The sequence below is a fragment of the Lissotriton vulgaris genome, chromosome 3_1, assembly GCF_964263255.1.
Source record: "Lissotriton vulgaris chromosome 3_1, aLisVul1.2, whole genome shotgun sequence".
Lineage (NCBI taxonomy): Eukaryota > Metazoa > Chordata > Amphibia > Caudata > Salamandridae > Lissotriton > Lissotriton vulgaris.
Genome location: NC_141689.1, coordinates 318,465,109 through 318,481,870, shown reverse-complemented (window position 1 = coordinate 318,481,870; position 16,762 = coordinate 318,465,109). Strand labels below are relative to the sequence as shown.

The 16,762-nt window shown below is 41.5% G+C and overlaps 1 protein-coding gene across 4 annotated transcripts in view; it reads right to left on the bottom strand.

Annotated features, from left to right (window-relative positions):
- Window positions 1-1,348: 1,348 nt before the first annotated feature.
- Window positions 1,349-16,762, bottom strand: part of RAI14 (retinoic acid induced 14) — a 430,174-nt gene continuing 414,760 nt past the window's right edge. For all 4 annotated transcript variants that reach the window (XM_086960508.1, XM_086960510.1, XM_086960512.1 and 1 more), the window contains 3 exons: window positions 14,866-15,015; window positions 5,822-5,887; window positions 1,349-4,655 (listed from right to left, as the gene is read on the bottom strand). In XM_086960508.1, coding sequence (XP_086816634.1) covers window positions 4,578-4,655; window positions 5,822-5,887; window positions 14,866-15,015 — 294 coding nt within the window. In that variant the 3' untranslated portion in view covers window positions 1,349-4,577. The remainder of the gene's footprint in view (window positions 4,656-5,821; window positions 5,888-14,865; window positions 15,016-16,762) is intronic.

Genomic DNA, 16,762 nt, shown 5'->3' with positions numbered 1-16,762 from the left:
ATGGTGTCCGATTGTGGTCCGTATGTTATCCAACTTTCTAGAAATTGTTTTGAGCTTAGGACCTTTGTTCTGTTGAAATAACCGATACCCATGGTCCAAAGCCATTAAGTGGGTCCCCCTTGTTTACTAAAAAATCTGAGTTCACTAGTGGCACTGGTGGGTTGGACATGAGGTAGGTGAATGAATGTTTTTAAGTTTGTGTTTTAAAACTATCACTTTTCAAAAATACCTCTCAAAGCAGAGCTTTACTCTGATGTACTAAGGTGAAACACTTGGGTATGTTAAAGAAATATACTTTTTTTTGTTAATATGGAAGTAACTTTACCATATTTTATAAGATATTTGATGCATGATTTCCATGCCAAGTATTTCCCAGGTAAATCTTGCGCCCAATCTCTTAGAGACAATCCAGATCCATGGCTCAGCTTTCCCTTAGTTTGTCTGCTCGCACATCTCTACCCAGGCTGGAGCAACAGTGAATTCATATTCGACTATTACTGCCAAGCTGTGACCAGACTATGAAATTATTAGATGGTCTGCTACCCCATATCCCCCCCCCCCCGAAGCTATGTCCCTGAGCGTGATGGTAAGCAGACTTGTTAGGAGCTCTAGAGCTTTAGTAATCAAGAGACTTATTGGGGCTGATCCACAAAGGTACTTATTAATACAGAAAGTACTCCCACAGGAGCACTCTTTTACATACTCTAAAATGCTTTCGTGGATCAGCCCTGAAACATCCAACTCCCTATTAGTAAAAGTGCAAACAGTAAAATTGCAAGGAGGACAAAATCCTTACTATTTGTATTAGGTGAATATTAGTAGTCCCTGAATATTGCAATTTCAGATGTTTTGGCAGGTAAGAGTGCGTGAAAGAGAACTACAGGCTTACTACTTTATGTATTCCAAAGTGCCTTTGTGAACACCGTTGAGGAAAATGTATGAAATAAAAAAATTACCCAGTGATTTTTCTTCTTCTTTTCACTCCATTCTGAACCATCTGCTCTTTAGGTGAGCCTAGATGCCAGCAGAGAGGAGCTTACTTAGAGAAGGACATGGTAGCTTACAGATACTACTTCCTCTAGAATTTCATACTCACAAGTATTCCAGTTTTGGAGACCTAAGCGAGTGGTGCAATGCATAATATGAAAGTAGTGTTATGGAAAGGGGGTGTCAGACCCCAAAAACGAAAATAGGGCCGTGACTAATAAAGGGTACTTAAAACTACTGTTTTAAGGGCTGAGCTAGAAGAACAGGAAGATAATTGAAAACATACAGGAAAATGTGTTTACATTATATGAAATGAAGCAAGTTATACAACTGTTCACGGAAACTTTAGAAATGCCTTCACTTTAATAAACACGATCAAGAACATTGTTTATTTTTAGTAACCAGATAGAGTAGTAAAAAGCAAGATTGCGATGGTTACAGCAAGTAGGCTATCTCTTCAGTCAGTCACTAATAATGTAGTGCAAATATAAATTTCAAAAATTGGAAAGGAATACAAAAATGGAAACATTTATTTTTCTCCATAATCTTGTCGCAAATTACACTGAAAGACAAATTGCATACTAAATTGTAAACTTTCCAAGATGTCACAAAGATAAAAGGTTGTAATAAATACACATTACAAAAAAGTTGATAGGCAAAGCTATCTGGAGATGCGTAAAATAAGTCCCCATCAAATGTAGTTTTAATTTACTTCAACGCGTAAAAAATATTCTAGTGCTTTGTGAAAAGGTTCTTTGGAGCATTTTCAAAGTCAGAATTGAGTCATATAAATGCGACCTACTTTAGGCAGTTACTAGAAAAGAATGCAAAACCATATTGGCTACAAAAACCCAAACTCTTTTTGTCATCATCGGTCATAACAAGCAGTTTAGTAATCAAAGAGCCACAAAAGAACACATCACAGAGTGAGAACAAATTAGGCACATAATCAAGGAGACTACATGTATAGGTGTCAAAGTAATCTCATTTAACACTGAAACTCTTTTCTGTACTGCGCCACCTAAGGGTCAGAAAACAACTGTACGATCCATTCGAAAATTTGTATATTGCATAGTTGCACTATTACTAGTTTATATCATCGTCACTACATAGTGTGTAGAGTTTGCCGCAGGAAGATAACCTAAAGAATCAGAATAGCTATATCTTTTCAAAATATGACATTTCTACTCTTCCCTCTTTTCAGTGTTAATGTGGAATGCTCTTCTAGTTTGACACTTTGTCAGTTCTAACAATCTATTGGCACCCTTTTGTTTGGCCACTTTGACCAACATTGTGCATCTCTTTTTAACAGGTCGATTTACATGTTTATGAAATAAAGGGAGAAGCTGCCTCAGCTTGATAAAGCCGTGTAACATGTGAGCATTTGCCTGCTTTATTTGCATGTTGACAGTTGTCCATTTATGATATAAGCATACACACTAGATGCTTCTTGTTGAGAAATAAAGTAAAATAGAGCACTCCCATGCTGGGGCTGTCAGAGTTTCAAATGGGACTTGCTGTAACTTCTGTCATTCTACATTTTTTAATCTAGTCCAGTATTATGCAAAATAGATTCTTGGTGTCATTTGTGTAAAAATGTATAAATCCCTTTTTTCGAATACAGCAACTGAAATCTAAATTGAGATTCCTTAGAACGTTTTCTGTGACTAAAACCATATTAAGAAATGTTATCCAGCCATAATGTTAGATCAATATATGAATGTATTGGCGTTTGATATATTTCACATGCTAGCAATGTGAGTGGAGGACTTGTGGGGTGAGGTGGAATGCAGGATAATCTAGTTCTGTTTTGATTTTGTTCCAGTTTTGTATAATTATTACGACAATTATACGTTTAAAACAGGAAATGGTTTTGTTAGCATGTACACAGATGCATACAATTGCGGAAAACCCAGTTGACTAGTTGTTATATGGATTCTCCAGGATCCAGTTGTCAGGTATTGCAAACTCGACTGCAAAGGACACCTGTTAGAGGCAAACACCAACACAAACTAACAGACCTTTAGCAGATACCAATGCAAATTAAAATCAATCTCTTGAGGCAACTAGAACTGGAATTTAGAAAAAAAGAACATAAATGATTATTAGTTTTACATGTTTCTCAACCATTATTTTATTAACAATGCTGTAGACTTTCCGGGGATAACTGTTATACTCCCAAGTCTCTGCTAAAACTCAATTGCTCTAGGGTAGGTTTTATATGTCACATACACAAAAGAATTCCTTGGATTGGGTCCCAGGTTAGGGCAGTTGTTTGATGGCGGAGGGGTTTGGGGAAAAAGCATGATCCTTTCTACCTCTCAAATTACTGTAATCCCTTTCCAGTTTGATTTATTCATCCTCTACAAAGTGTAACAGATTCTTAAGAAGCAAGCTGGCTAAGAAATTCTAATAATGTGGTTCATTTAATTTACATTAGCTTTGCTTGTTTCCTAAGGTACGGAGATGGGCATGTGGCAGCTACACTACTTTTCTGCAATGTCTGAATCAAAGTGGACGTCATTACCCACAGGCCAGTGGATAGCAGCAGCAGAATTGTCAAAGTTCTTATAAAAGTTTATAAACTTTTTAGTAAAGCCTGCTACCTTAACATGATAATAAACTGTTTTTGATTGTAGTCCAAAAAGCACTCATGTGCTTCTGAGCACAATACATTTCTCACAACAGGCTCACTTCTGAAGGTAGAGGTGTTAGAATCCAAGTGAACAAGCGGCTGCAACACTGATCATCTGTCCACCACTAATTTAACACTGAAAGGAAGGAAAATCAATTTTAAACAGTTTTTGAATATTCATGAATAAGGTTGATGGAAAGCAGCCAAGTCAAGATGAAGTTTTTCGCTCTGCAAAGATTCCTTCAACTTAGATGCACAACCTGAACCAAAAATGTATCCTATTTTTATGGTCTGACACACGTTTCCAATATTGTTTATAGAACGCAAAAGAGTGTAAGCAAGTTCTTACTTGTACCCAAGTTTCTGCCTTAGAATACATGTTTTTTTTGTTGCTTATTTACACATTAAGAACATTGTAGAATGAGAGACTTTACTACAGTAAACATCTTACTGCACCTACTATGTTAGGCCTGCATTTAGCTGAAGCACCTCCATTCACTATTGTTGACTTCAAAGAAGACACTTTCAGTCCATATTTGAAAAGTTGCAGCACACTGTTCAAAGGTATGTATTTTAATGTTAGTGTACTGACACTCTTGAATCAGGTCAGGGCTTCATTGGAGGGGAGTAGATTTTCTGCTAGTCTCTTTAATGACATGACAATCATATGCACAGTCAATTAAATGTTCTTTGTCCTAAAACAGGAAGGGTACATGGGTAGGCTTTCCATCTGAATGGACTTCGGAAAGAGCTTCCAGTACCGGACCTCAACACTTGCAGTACACTTGCAGTCCAAATGGCAGTGAGACCTGTTCAGACAGTATACATCCAGTCAGCCACCACAGAGCTGTCCTGCGTTTTGGAGCTTCTTACTCCTGTTCCGATCAGGGAGCTTGGAGATTGACGGTACATGGGCAGTGCCACCACTGGAGTCGATGTGTGGGAAGTGTTCACATCACTTCTTTAGTGATTGACTTTTGCACATTGTTAATATCTGTTTAAGTACTTTTTGAACATCTTCATCCATTTGACCCTAAACAATAAAAAATGTAATTGAGAAACGAAAAACAGAAAATATGCAAAATGAGATTATGTCAGCTCTCTAATTTTCAACAGCTAGCGACATTAATTGCAACATGCAAGTTACAGTGTTGATCAAAAATATGTTTATTTCTTCTACTCTAGATTAAAACATTTTTTTGGGGAGTATTGCTTTACATCCATTTTGATATGAGTTGTCTATTCACCAATCTAGTCACATTTCACAAGATGTTTAGAGTGAACATTTTCTTTTTGGCCCTTCTTTGCTTGGTGCAAATATTCACTTGTATTGTCTCTCAAAAATACCTTTTTAGTTGTGTTTATTTTTAAATTTATTGAATGAACCCATCTGTTTGAACATTATTTTACAACAAATGCTGCATAACCATTTGTTCATAATTTCTATTAACCATGAATGGTAGCAGGGGTAGTAACGACAGTGTTTCAAAGCCAAATCCAGATGATGGCCCCCACATAAGCAGCCAGTCAGAGTACCATATGGAGCAAGTATGCATACGTTTTTACCTGTAGTAAGATTATTTACCTGTAGCAAAGGTTAAAAGACATTCAGACTTAAGAGGTGAACCTATTGGAGGCCTCTCGCTGGTCACCAATTAAAAGCACAATGACCTCAGTCTAAGAAAGAAAACTATAGGGCCCATGATCTAGAACAACACCCCATATCCGTCAATCCCTCTACCCTTCTGGAATTTTAGAAAGAGATGAATAAAATACTCTTGAAAGAAACCTTCACCACAACACAATCAATAGTCTCCCAGCTCAAAACACAGCAGCCCAGTCTAGATTCACTCCCTGGGTGATCTACCACCTTCAAAAGCTCGACTGCCTTTCAGCTAGGTTATCACTATATAATTCGTCAGGAATATACAAACACATACAAACAATTCAAAAATTTACATAAAATAAATAATAAAAATGGCCTGATGTTTTTGAAAGCAATATAGTAATCCTAAACAGTAAGATCAGTTACTTGCTTATTTCAATAAAATGGAGAAGGAATCAACAGAGAAATGTGGGAAGGGAGCAGCTAGTAACAGATAGACCTATTTCCACTGTTAATTTTCGCTGGAAGGACAAATGGTGTCTGCAGAATGGTGCTAGATTGACACTGTAAAATTGTATGGTACATAGCTATACCTGTACGGCGTAAAGAAGGTGCTTCCTGTAAACTGATACTATTTCTTGGTGCTGCTTCTTGGACTCCTGAAAATACAGAAGAGAATCATCAACTTATTTTATAAATCTCTATCATTCATGTTTCCTACTTTAATGTTTGTCCTCATCATGCTATATTTTAGATCTGCAGAGCTTTTACACATTTTTATTGCTGACATTTATGCCATTTCATTCTGCAGTACTACATTTTAAAAAACTTACTATACTCTAAACACTTCTTACAGCAGCCTAGCTTATCTTAGAATATGTGGAAATGATTGTCATTTGTCTGTTAATATCTCAACATCAGCATTGTCTCTAAACATTCAATATCAGTGATATTTTTAGTTAATCCTGGAAATCTCATCCAAGGCTTCCAGAGATCAGTGTAGCTGATTAGGCCTCTTTATAGAACGAGGAACATGATTCAGCTCAAGCACACAAAATAAAAAAATAAATAAACTGTAATGAAAGTAAAGAAATTCATAAGGCTGCTTTTCCCCATTTCAACAAATCCACCAGCTAGATTAGAGCTAGAGGGTAGATTTTATGTTGGCGAGGAAGTAAACCATATCCACATGTGAATATATTTGCGTGTTCAATTCCCTTAGTTTTTATGAAAAGTGGTGATATTCTTCTAAAGGTCCTGTCCCTACATTTTGTTTTGTATTATTTGCATATTTATACATAATTTTATGTTGGACCGGACTCATTATTCTTCTAAACTTTGTGTTCATACAATCATATAGTTTAGAAAAGCCATCGAAAGCAACTTAGCATTCACCCTATCTTAAATCTCTTAGAAACAGATTTAATCCAACATTTATTAGCTACTGCGGACTGCACTTTATATTGTCGTATTCTGCACATTTTCTGATCATTCATGTGCAGGCCTCCTCACATGCGTCATTGAAAACCTTCACATGATTGTGAAGTATGTAGCCAGGACCATCCTCAACTAATCAAAATGTGAATATAATCAGCCATCCCAAGTTCCTTTATAGGCTCTTTAAAAAGCAGCAATATCAATTAACACGTCTTTCTGGTCCTTGAATCAACCTCTGGCTCTATGCTATCAGGCTATCAGGCTATCAGAGGAAATGATGTCTATACTACCCAAGCCATATTCTAAGATCTTCATCGCTGCCTTTTATCTAGCATTCATTTCATCTGCTTGGAAAACCCACAATGCTACGTCTATGATGCAACCCACTTAGAATAATCAACCAAAATACCTACCATGAATAAAAGGGTTGTCTAGAAACCTAACGACCTCTACTACGACACAATAAAAAAGATATGCAATTTCTTGTAGATAAGGTGAGAATGCAACAGACACTGTTAAAAAAACATTATGGCACCATTCGACGATGCCCAACAGGTCCCATGCCAACACAGTGGCTATATGAAGGGAATAGACCTTACAAACTATGCCCACTGCGAGGTGGGAATAACACATTTAAGAATGCCTCATATGCCCCATAACAAATAGGCGCAGGAGGGAGGGGCGGTGGGGGGGGCGCAATGCAAGAGTTCTTGGCTCTTTTTGCCGGCTCCACTGTCCTTCACCATCTGGGCAGAATCCACTCCTATTGTGGCTTCTGTTGGACTCTATATAATGCTCTCTTAAGTTGGTGCCCCCAAAAGGGATGCCCCTAATGTCTCCTGATTGTCAGATGGTTATGACTAATGGCTCAACCACAAGGGCAAAAAGCAGGGATGAAAGTGGGCAGCTTTGGCAGCAGTGGACAACTGTTTAGTGTCTCTACGTATATGTATTGGTTGCGTGAGCTGACCATTCACCTTAACCTGCGCTTGAGGAGAGGTGTATGACACCATGATTCGGGAGACCATTGTGGGCCCCAGTCCTATTTTCTGGCAGATCGCCTGTAAGAAGCCCCAATCTACCCGGCTGGCGTCTCAACTGTTTCTCGACTGCGCGCTATCGCTATGAACGTAATGACGCCCCTAATAGTTGCCTTGAAGGCTTTCCACAGGACAGAGTGGGGTTTCAGGGAGGTCGTTGGATGAGATTGCTGTCCGCAACCCCACCACATCTACAGGATCGCACATTATATGGGGAGCTAATTGCCATCGAGGGGTAGGGCGGGTTAGGTTTGTGTGTTTTTAGAGTAGTGATTCCAGATGGGCATGGTCTGAGCTGGAGATACCGGACATAAGGACAAATATCACGTCCCATGCAAGTGACTGGGAGAGGAAGAAATAATCTATGCTGCAATATGAGTGGTGCACGTGAGAATAGTAGGAGAAATCTTGCGCATTTGGAGAGTGGTAGCGGCAAGCATCTATAAGGCCTAAGTCGGCGAGGGTTCACTTCAGTGCAGCAGTCATCGCCCCAGTACCCTGGAAAGAGCTTGAGCTACGGTCTAGGTGTGGGTCCCCCCCTGGTATTAATTGGTTCCCTTCATGCGCCACTTGTTCTCTCAGCAAGTCTCTAAGGAAGAGATTTTGCGCTCGGTTGGGTGCGCATATGTTGAAAAGGGTGAGAGACTGTGTCCCATGTTGGATGTCGACTTTAATGTACCGTCCCTCCTGGTCTCTCACTATCCGTGATCTACCTAGACTCATCCCGACCTTGCACAGTATTGCAACCCCAGCTGTCTTAGTTGGGGAGGATGCCCAGTATTGTGTCTGGTACCAGGGGTGGTTCATACGGTATGAATCTGATTGCAGGAGATGAGTCTTGTGTTGAAATAGGACATCCAGGCCTTGATTGAACAAGTAGCGCCACACCTGGTTCCTGTTATTGGAGCTGTTGAGGCCCTTCATATTTTAGCACAAGAATGGGTGTCCATTAGTGGAGTAAGGTGTGGTCACTAAAGATGTAGGGTTGGTCTATGAGGAGGCCCGTTCCAAGTGTCGCCTGAGGGTGTTGATCCCGAGAATGTTTTACTGTTGCCAGGAGAGGGAGAAGCGGCTGAATGAATATGTGAGAATAAAAACCAAGGCCAATTCCAGCAGAGAAAAGCCTTAATAATTTCCAAATGGTGTTTATCTTAAATCATGGGGGCAGCCCGATTCAGATTGGTCTTCCACTCCCACCTCCCATTGGAACAACAAAAATGAAAAAGAGAAGGAAAAAATAAATAAAAATCAATAACAATAAGAGGCCAACAGGGCCAACAAGTTCCATTACAGTCCAAGAATGGCCCCAGTGCCAAGGCATGGACTATTTCAGAGATGTCACTCTCCTAAGGGTAGGAGTGGATAGAGCAGGTTAAAGAGAAAGGATACGCCTCAGCTCAAAGATCTCGTCTTCCGCTGCCAGCCTGTGCCCAGACAAGGGGGAGGTCCCTTCATTACCTTTAGTTCTGTATTCCTTGCTGGATTTTGGACTGAGATAGGTCTGCTAATAGTAGGTGGTGCCAGAGTTCAGCTGTTGATTCTGCCTGTGTAGTTGTTCTCAGATGCATAAGTTCGAGGTGGCATGTTCAGGATATGCAAGGATTGCATAGTTAGAGTACTTCTGGTATGTCAACAATGTTATACAGAGGCAGCTGGGGAAGGAGAGGGTGACATTCCATCTTCCATGGTCCTGAGGTTTTTTATGATGTCTTGCTTGGGCGGAGGACTGTTCCCTACCCAGGTCCCTGTCGTGGCCTGAACACCGTGAACCACTCCGGGTGTACAGATTCCCTAGCTGAGGAGTACAGGGGAGAGGGGCTGGACTCTCTAGAAGGCAGGGAGAGCTGTAGGAGTGGTTTGGTTTCCTGCAAGGAGCGCATTGCTCTGCATTTTCCCTCCCCGGTGAAAATTAGGGCAAAGGGTGACCCCATTGATATTTAATATCCAGATCACGTAGCTTATCTGTGATTGGCTTGAAGTCCCTGCGCCGTCGCAACGTTACTGGGGCCATGTCTTGATAAAGTTGAACAGTGTATCCCTTATGCTTTAGTTCTGACTTGTTTTGCGAAGCTTTCAATATTGCTTCTTTTTCCGTTAAGAAGGGTACCCTTGCAAGGATATCTAGCACAAGATCGGAGTGTCCCAGGAGAATAGATAGTTGATACGCTCTATCCAAAGCACGTGGGGAGGCGTCATCATCTCACATTTTGTGGAGAAATTCTGCTGTGAACACCATAATATCTGGGCACTCTGCTACTTAAGGGACGCCTCTGATTCAGAGGTTGTTCCTCCTGCTTCTGTTTTCCGAATCCTCCTGTTTTATCTGGAGTAATGAGGATGTAGTCAAAAAACAGTGTCCCAATAGGTGATAATGAACAGTCAATTAAATATGCATGCACGTCGCATTGTTACTAAGGAAAAAGGAGAACACTCTTTAAATTTTCAGACAAGGTAGTAAATCATCTTGTTTTTTATTGTAAATTCCAGTTAATAAGCAGCACTGCATAAATTCAATTAGGTGACAACCAAAGAAACTTGGTGCTCTACAAAAAGTGACTGTGGTGAAAGTGGCGACGCAAGTGGGGGATTGAACAGCAGAAACGGCGTTTCGATCCACGCTAGTAAGGATCGTCATCAGGACTGGTTGTCTTGTTTGGGGCGTGCTGGAGAGAAGTTAGAGTTGGGGCGATCTAGGGTGATCGTCAGGGAATGAATCTCAACCTGCACGAGGGCTAGGTATGGGAGGGCTGGGCGGTCATCTGTGATCCGCCGAAGCCTGCACGGGTCCTTCGATCAACGTGCCGGCACCGGAATTAATCCTGTGGTCTGACCACAGGATTAAGAATGGAAATGAAATTTTGTATCTGTGTATCTGTGATCCCACTTTGTCACCTAATTGAATTTATGCAGTGCTGCTTATTAACTGTATAATACTGACCAGGAATTTACAATATAAAACAAGATGATTTACTACCTTGTCTGAAAATTTAAAGAGTGTTCTCCTTTTTCCTTGCTAGCAATGCGATGTGCATGCATATTTAATTGACTGTTCATTATCACCTATTGGGACACTGTTTTTTGATCTTCCAATGTAGCCATTTGCTTACAGAGATTCTTTTGCTCCTCCGTCCGAGTGTCTACAGTACATTCTAACATGTTGACTCGTTCCTCAATCTCAGTAATATCCCTCTTCAGTTCTTTGAGGTATGATTTAAATTCGGTTTTGAGACAGACAACCTATGATTTAATATCTTGGAGAAAAGTATTCATGTAGGCTTGCGTGAGTGGGTTGGTCGACACTTCCGACAAGAACGCCATAGGAGCAGGAGTCGGGCCAGATTTGTTCCACAGGGAAGTAACTAGATTGTCTTTGGTCAGGCTTGGAGCAGTGTCCTTACCCACTTTGGTGCGCAGCATGTTCCATAGAATGTGGCCCTTTCAAATACACCCAATTCACCTACACCATCTCCTGATGTCTCTGATTCAGCCCCCGGATTCCCCAACAGACAGTGATCAGTGTGGTCCTCTATCTGTGTGATGCACCCAAGTAGGTCACGGTCGGATGTTACAAGGGCCTCAGTCTATTTCTGAATGTGCTGGGACTCCGTAAGATTCCGTGCTCCAGCGGCTTGGTAGGGCCCGGTACCTACAAGGGAAGCCCCATTGGGAGTACCCATGTGTTGGCAAAGTGAAGGGAAAGGCAGGCTCAAGCAGGGGACCCCAGAGTGCCACAGATTGCCAGGAAGATCAAATCTCAGTCTATTGCAGGGTGAAGCGGGGGCTGTGTCGCACCCCAGATGTTATGGAACAGACAGGAGGGGGCCTCTCCACTTCTTGATCCCACAGTCAAATCCTCCGCACTCAGGCAAGAATACTCTACTATGCAAGGGCCCAGGTTTATAGACTTGGTAGCAGGCCCAGGGAGCTAGCAAACAGTGCATGAACAGAGGTGGGGATGAAATCCCACTGCACAAACTAGCAGCCAGGCAATCAGCTTTCCGCAAAATGTCCCCATCCCCTGAAATTGCAGGTCCAAGCCACCTAAATCGGCTCTCTTTGGGGTATAATTCCGGGTTCTACACCATGTCCCATACCCCCGGGGCTTGCCCGCTAAGCTCCTGAGGCTCAGGGAGTCCCTCCAGTCCTGCTGCGTGAGACATAGGGCCAGTCTCTCAGCGGTAGATGATGCAGTTCTCTGGGGCGATATCTGTTATGGCCCCTACCACCAGGATTGCAACCTCTGTAGGATCAGCAGTTTCTGGCTTAGCTTGCAAGACGGCTCAGCAGGCATCCAAAACTAAAAGCCGTCTGCAGGCGGGGGGGTGGGGGCTTCAATTGCCAATGTCTGTTCCTATGGGTTTCTATGTGTGTGGCGGGGCCGTTCACAATGCCAATATATGCCTAGGCCTCCCCTAGCCCACCGTCCAACTACCCCACTTTTAGTGGTCACAGGGCCAGGCGCCTCTTCCAGACCGGGCCCGTAGACTCACTGCAGGACCCCAATACCGTCAACAGACAATCACTCATGGGCACATGGATCGCCCCCCGTCTTCGCCACCAATGCGCTGCGTTCTCCAGGAGGGTCTCTGCTGCTGGTGGTGATGCAGCCTCTGTCGTTTTGCCTCTTGCGGTCCGCCACGGCGAGGCAATCGCTATTGCCGGAAAGAGGAGTCTTCAGAGCGCGCCCTGCTCAGTGACGCTGCTGCGGCTGTTAAGATGGCGGCTGCAGTCCGGCGGCTAGCTCCGTCCCGGAGGACCGATGGGGAGCCCGATCGGGGGATGATGCGTCCCTAAACTATTCGCTGCCTCCACGAGTATGCAAAGAACCCTCAAGATGAACTCCCCGTTGTCACAATGCTGTAGATATGGCTCTAACAGGCAGCAGTGACATGGATACCTCTCAGAATACATCCTACTCCATGCGCTGTTAAGCCATGCCCCCCCTGTCTTATTTTAAACCTCTAATTACTAGTCCACCGTGCATCATAATTGGTTACAAGAATATCTGTGTGATGTTTTTAATAGTCTTCCTAAAGCCAAAATGCCAGAAACTTGGGGTACTAGTATAATAGTCCCCATACATAAGAAAGGAGACAGGTCTGACCCCATGAATTATAGGCCTATTTCATTGTTAGATAATTCTCTAAAAATTTTGGGGCGTGTTATCTATAATAGGCTTACTACATGGATAGAAGATAGTGGGATCCTGTCCCCATGCCAACTAGGATTTAGAAATAGGGTTGGTACAGTTGAACAATGCCTCAACTTGAAACTAATTATCGATAAATATAATATTGCACGGTCGGTTCCTATTTATTTAGCGTTTATGGACCGGTCTTCAGCTTTTGATTTCGTTAATAGGTCCAAACTTTGGTCTATTTTATTGGAGTATGGTCTGGATACTGCCCTGGTTCACTTTTTAGCTTTTTTACATATTCAAAATCCAGAGTGAGAATAGGTATAGGTGGAGAATTATCAGGAATAATTAATATAGGTAGAGGAGTTAGGCAGGGGTGCGTTTTAGCACCCTTGCTCTTCATAATCTATATTAATGGCCTGAGTAAGTGCCTTGAAAAATCAACCCCTGACGTCCCGCTAATAAATGGCAAACCGGTACCTGCTCTTCTGTATGCAGACGATGCAGTGCTATTGGGACGAACACTTAACTCACTCCGTACCCTGGTTTTAAATTTTACAGATTTTATGGATAAATTAGACTTGAGGGTAAATTTAAAAAAATTGTTTATAATGTCTTGTGGGCCAGGCAAGCAGCAGATGAACTCCATACAGGTTGGAGAAGGAAAACTTATTGGAACTCATAACTTTCCATATTTGGGAGTGACCTTTGCTGCGAATGGCTCGTGGTATGGACATTTGGCCCAGGCCACGGGCAAATTCTCAAAGGCCACTAACTCAATTTTAAGTATTCCAGGACCAAAGAGATATGATGCTATTAAAGAGATTGCAAAACTTTTTAAATTACAGTGTGTCTCGGTAGCGACCTACGGGGCAGAAGTATGGGGCACTGGGAAAAGTACCACTATCCAGCAAATAGAGAATAGGTTCTGTAGGAAATTGTTAAGTGTCCCCATTTATACATCTAATTTTATCACACATAGTGAATTAAATCTTCTATTTGTATCAGATTTTGTTAATACTCGCCCAGCTTTATTTTGGCACTCGGTTTGGACGAACCAGTCAGCAAAACTTACACAAGAGATAATAACTGACTGTCTAAATTGCGAAAGAGGAAGGAAGACCCCGTGGCTTCAATATGTGTATACTAGCCTGCAGGAAGTAGGTATGGGAAATATTTTTGTTAACCCAACTGGAGCCAGTAATGTTAAGACATCTGAATTAAAAGAAGCACTAAAAGCAATTTATTTACAGAAAAGATTGAAGATCGAATCAGGGGAAATTACAGTCGCTAAGTATCTGAATATTGAGTCGCCTAAACGCACTTTTGCATTGTATTTAACATTACCACTGACTAGCTGGGAAAGAAGTCTATTATTCCGCCTAAGTGCTGGTACTGTGAGGTATCTGTTAAATTTTTCTTTGGGTTACCAGCAAAGCACAGCAAAAATTAGCTGCCCTTGTGATGGACAAAGCACACAAAACGATCTGCACTTTCTCTTTTGTTGTAAATTTTATGTGAAATACACAAAATGGTTATTAATTCAGTTTTTAAAAAAACATAGACCCGTTACTTTGGAACAATCCTATCAGGCACTGTTAAATTTAGATAATGAAGAAATAATTTGTCGTATTGGTACCTTTTTAAAAATTGCTGTTGGAGCGCGCAAAATGATGGAAAATGTTAAAATTGTAATTTAACCTGTTCTTTTTTAAATTGTATTTTATGTATAACAGTATTTTATGGAATATGCATTATGATATGTACTTTTATGAATTGAAACATTCGAATAAAGATTCTTGAATTGAACAATAAAACAGTCCCAAATTAATCTAATTGCATATTAATTAAAAATAAACTGAATCAATACATTCTGCCCATAACATTTCAAGTTCACCTCAAACCATTATGTAGCAAACAGTTGGTTCGAACAGAATTTTTAATTGGTAAATAAATTCCAAGAGACTGCACTACATGCTTGAACCCATCGAAATGAGGTAGAGCTTTAAAAAATTAGACTTACCGTCATTTGACTTTGTAGTTGTTTCACTTGTTGCTGTAGGGCTTCGAGCTGCTGGCCCTGTCTTTTTGATGTACACGTTGAGAAGGAAAGCTGAGACAGGCTGTTTAGAGCTTCTTTAAGTTTGATCACCTCTTTCGACAGCTCATTAATCTACAAAATGGAATAGAACATCAAAATTCAGTAAAAAAAGATAATAATAAAAAAAAAAAGTTTGTCGGCTAATGCTAGCACCATCTTGGAGGTCAATTCATACATTTGACGATAACAATAATTTGTGTTATAAAATAAAAGTGCAAGCCCGTAATAAAGTAATGGCGCCTCCAGTACCATTTATGAACAGCCCCCTGTGCTCTCAAGATTGGACTACAGTACCTTCCTTCACAATGCCTTAGAAGCTCAGACCCACAAACACAAGCTTTTATCTACACTCCACTACTAACACTACTCCACACAGAAATCCTGCATTAAATTCAAATAACTCTACACCAATGAAAGAATCCGGTATACAACTTATAGTCTCAAAGAAAACATCCCTACATAATCTCCACATCCACAATGGATGTTCTTTCGGAGTAGGCACTTTTCATTACTTTAACTACTTTTCACTCCAACGTGGCATCATCCAATATCTACCGAATTTGATGGAGATCTTGAAAACAGAACCTTTCTCCAAAGTAATTTCCTTTCTAAGTCAGCACATGGTCTTCTGTTCTCTACAGTGTCCACAGCTATGGGAGACAATGCCAACCACTTATCGCAAGGCGCAAAACCTTTCAAAACAAGACAAGAATGAGGTATTCAGTGCACTCTGCAATAACATATCGCCTTCCGTCAACTCCCAGTTTAACAAGCACTGGAGTGCGCCCCTCTATCATTTGTATGGAAAGTGGACAATAAAACACCACACGTACTTCCGACCCGGACAACACTGCTGGACCTCAGTGGCCTAATGCTAGGTACATACTATGGCACACAGTGCACGATGCCCAGGCTCAGAAACAGTGTAGTTACATGACCATGGAAGGTAACAGCACTAGATCAAAGCACAACATGAAACACATCAGGAACGGTGTCATCGCCTGATAACTACAAACCCAAGCAAGGAGAGAGGTTCTTAAGACGTATTCTTGTGTCTTCCCTATCAATTATTAAACACACCGTAAAGAAGCACAGGGCTTTGCATATCTGTCAATACTGATTTCTGACAGAGGTGCCGCTGGGAATTCCAAGACCCTCACTCACTTAATCGTGGCATGCCTCATCATCGAGCATTCCAACACTGCTCATCTGGGCTGAAATAGGCTACAACCCACATTTTGGGAGCAAGGTTTTTTTGTGCTGTTCTGGAGGAAGAGAAAATCTCCCACTGCCAGAGATAACTAAAGTCTTAAGTATCCCTAAGCACTGTTTTACATGGGCAGGTTCTGTCCGGTACGCAGTACCTGCATCTTTTTAATTTGAGAGAGTGAGTGCCTGCACTTCTCACTTCTGTCTCTGCATGTGGTTGTTACAGTTTAAAATTGCAGTTTTGACCTGCCTGTGATTGCATATTTTATCACCTGTTTTGTGTTTTAAACTTGTGGTTTTCCCTGCCCATGATTGCTTGCATTTAACGTGTTGAATTGTGGGATTAGCATTCCAACCTCTGTAGTTTGTCCCTCTCATTCCTTGGTGACAAATCTGTTTTCCCTCCAAATTTCTCCTTTGCTCTGTGCTAAGACCTGAGTGTTAAAACAGTGCATCCCCCAGCCACCATTTTGTGTTCACAAGCCGGTGAGGCCAGCCCCCTGCCTCCCCCCCAGCAACAGGGATAATCTACACCAGAGGGTGCTTCTGTGAGCTGTTTAAACTGTTTTTACTGGGGCCTGTGCAATTCGTTTTTTGGCCAGCAGGGGGA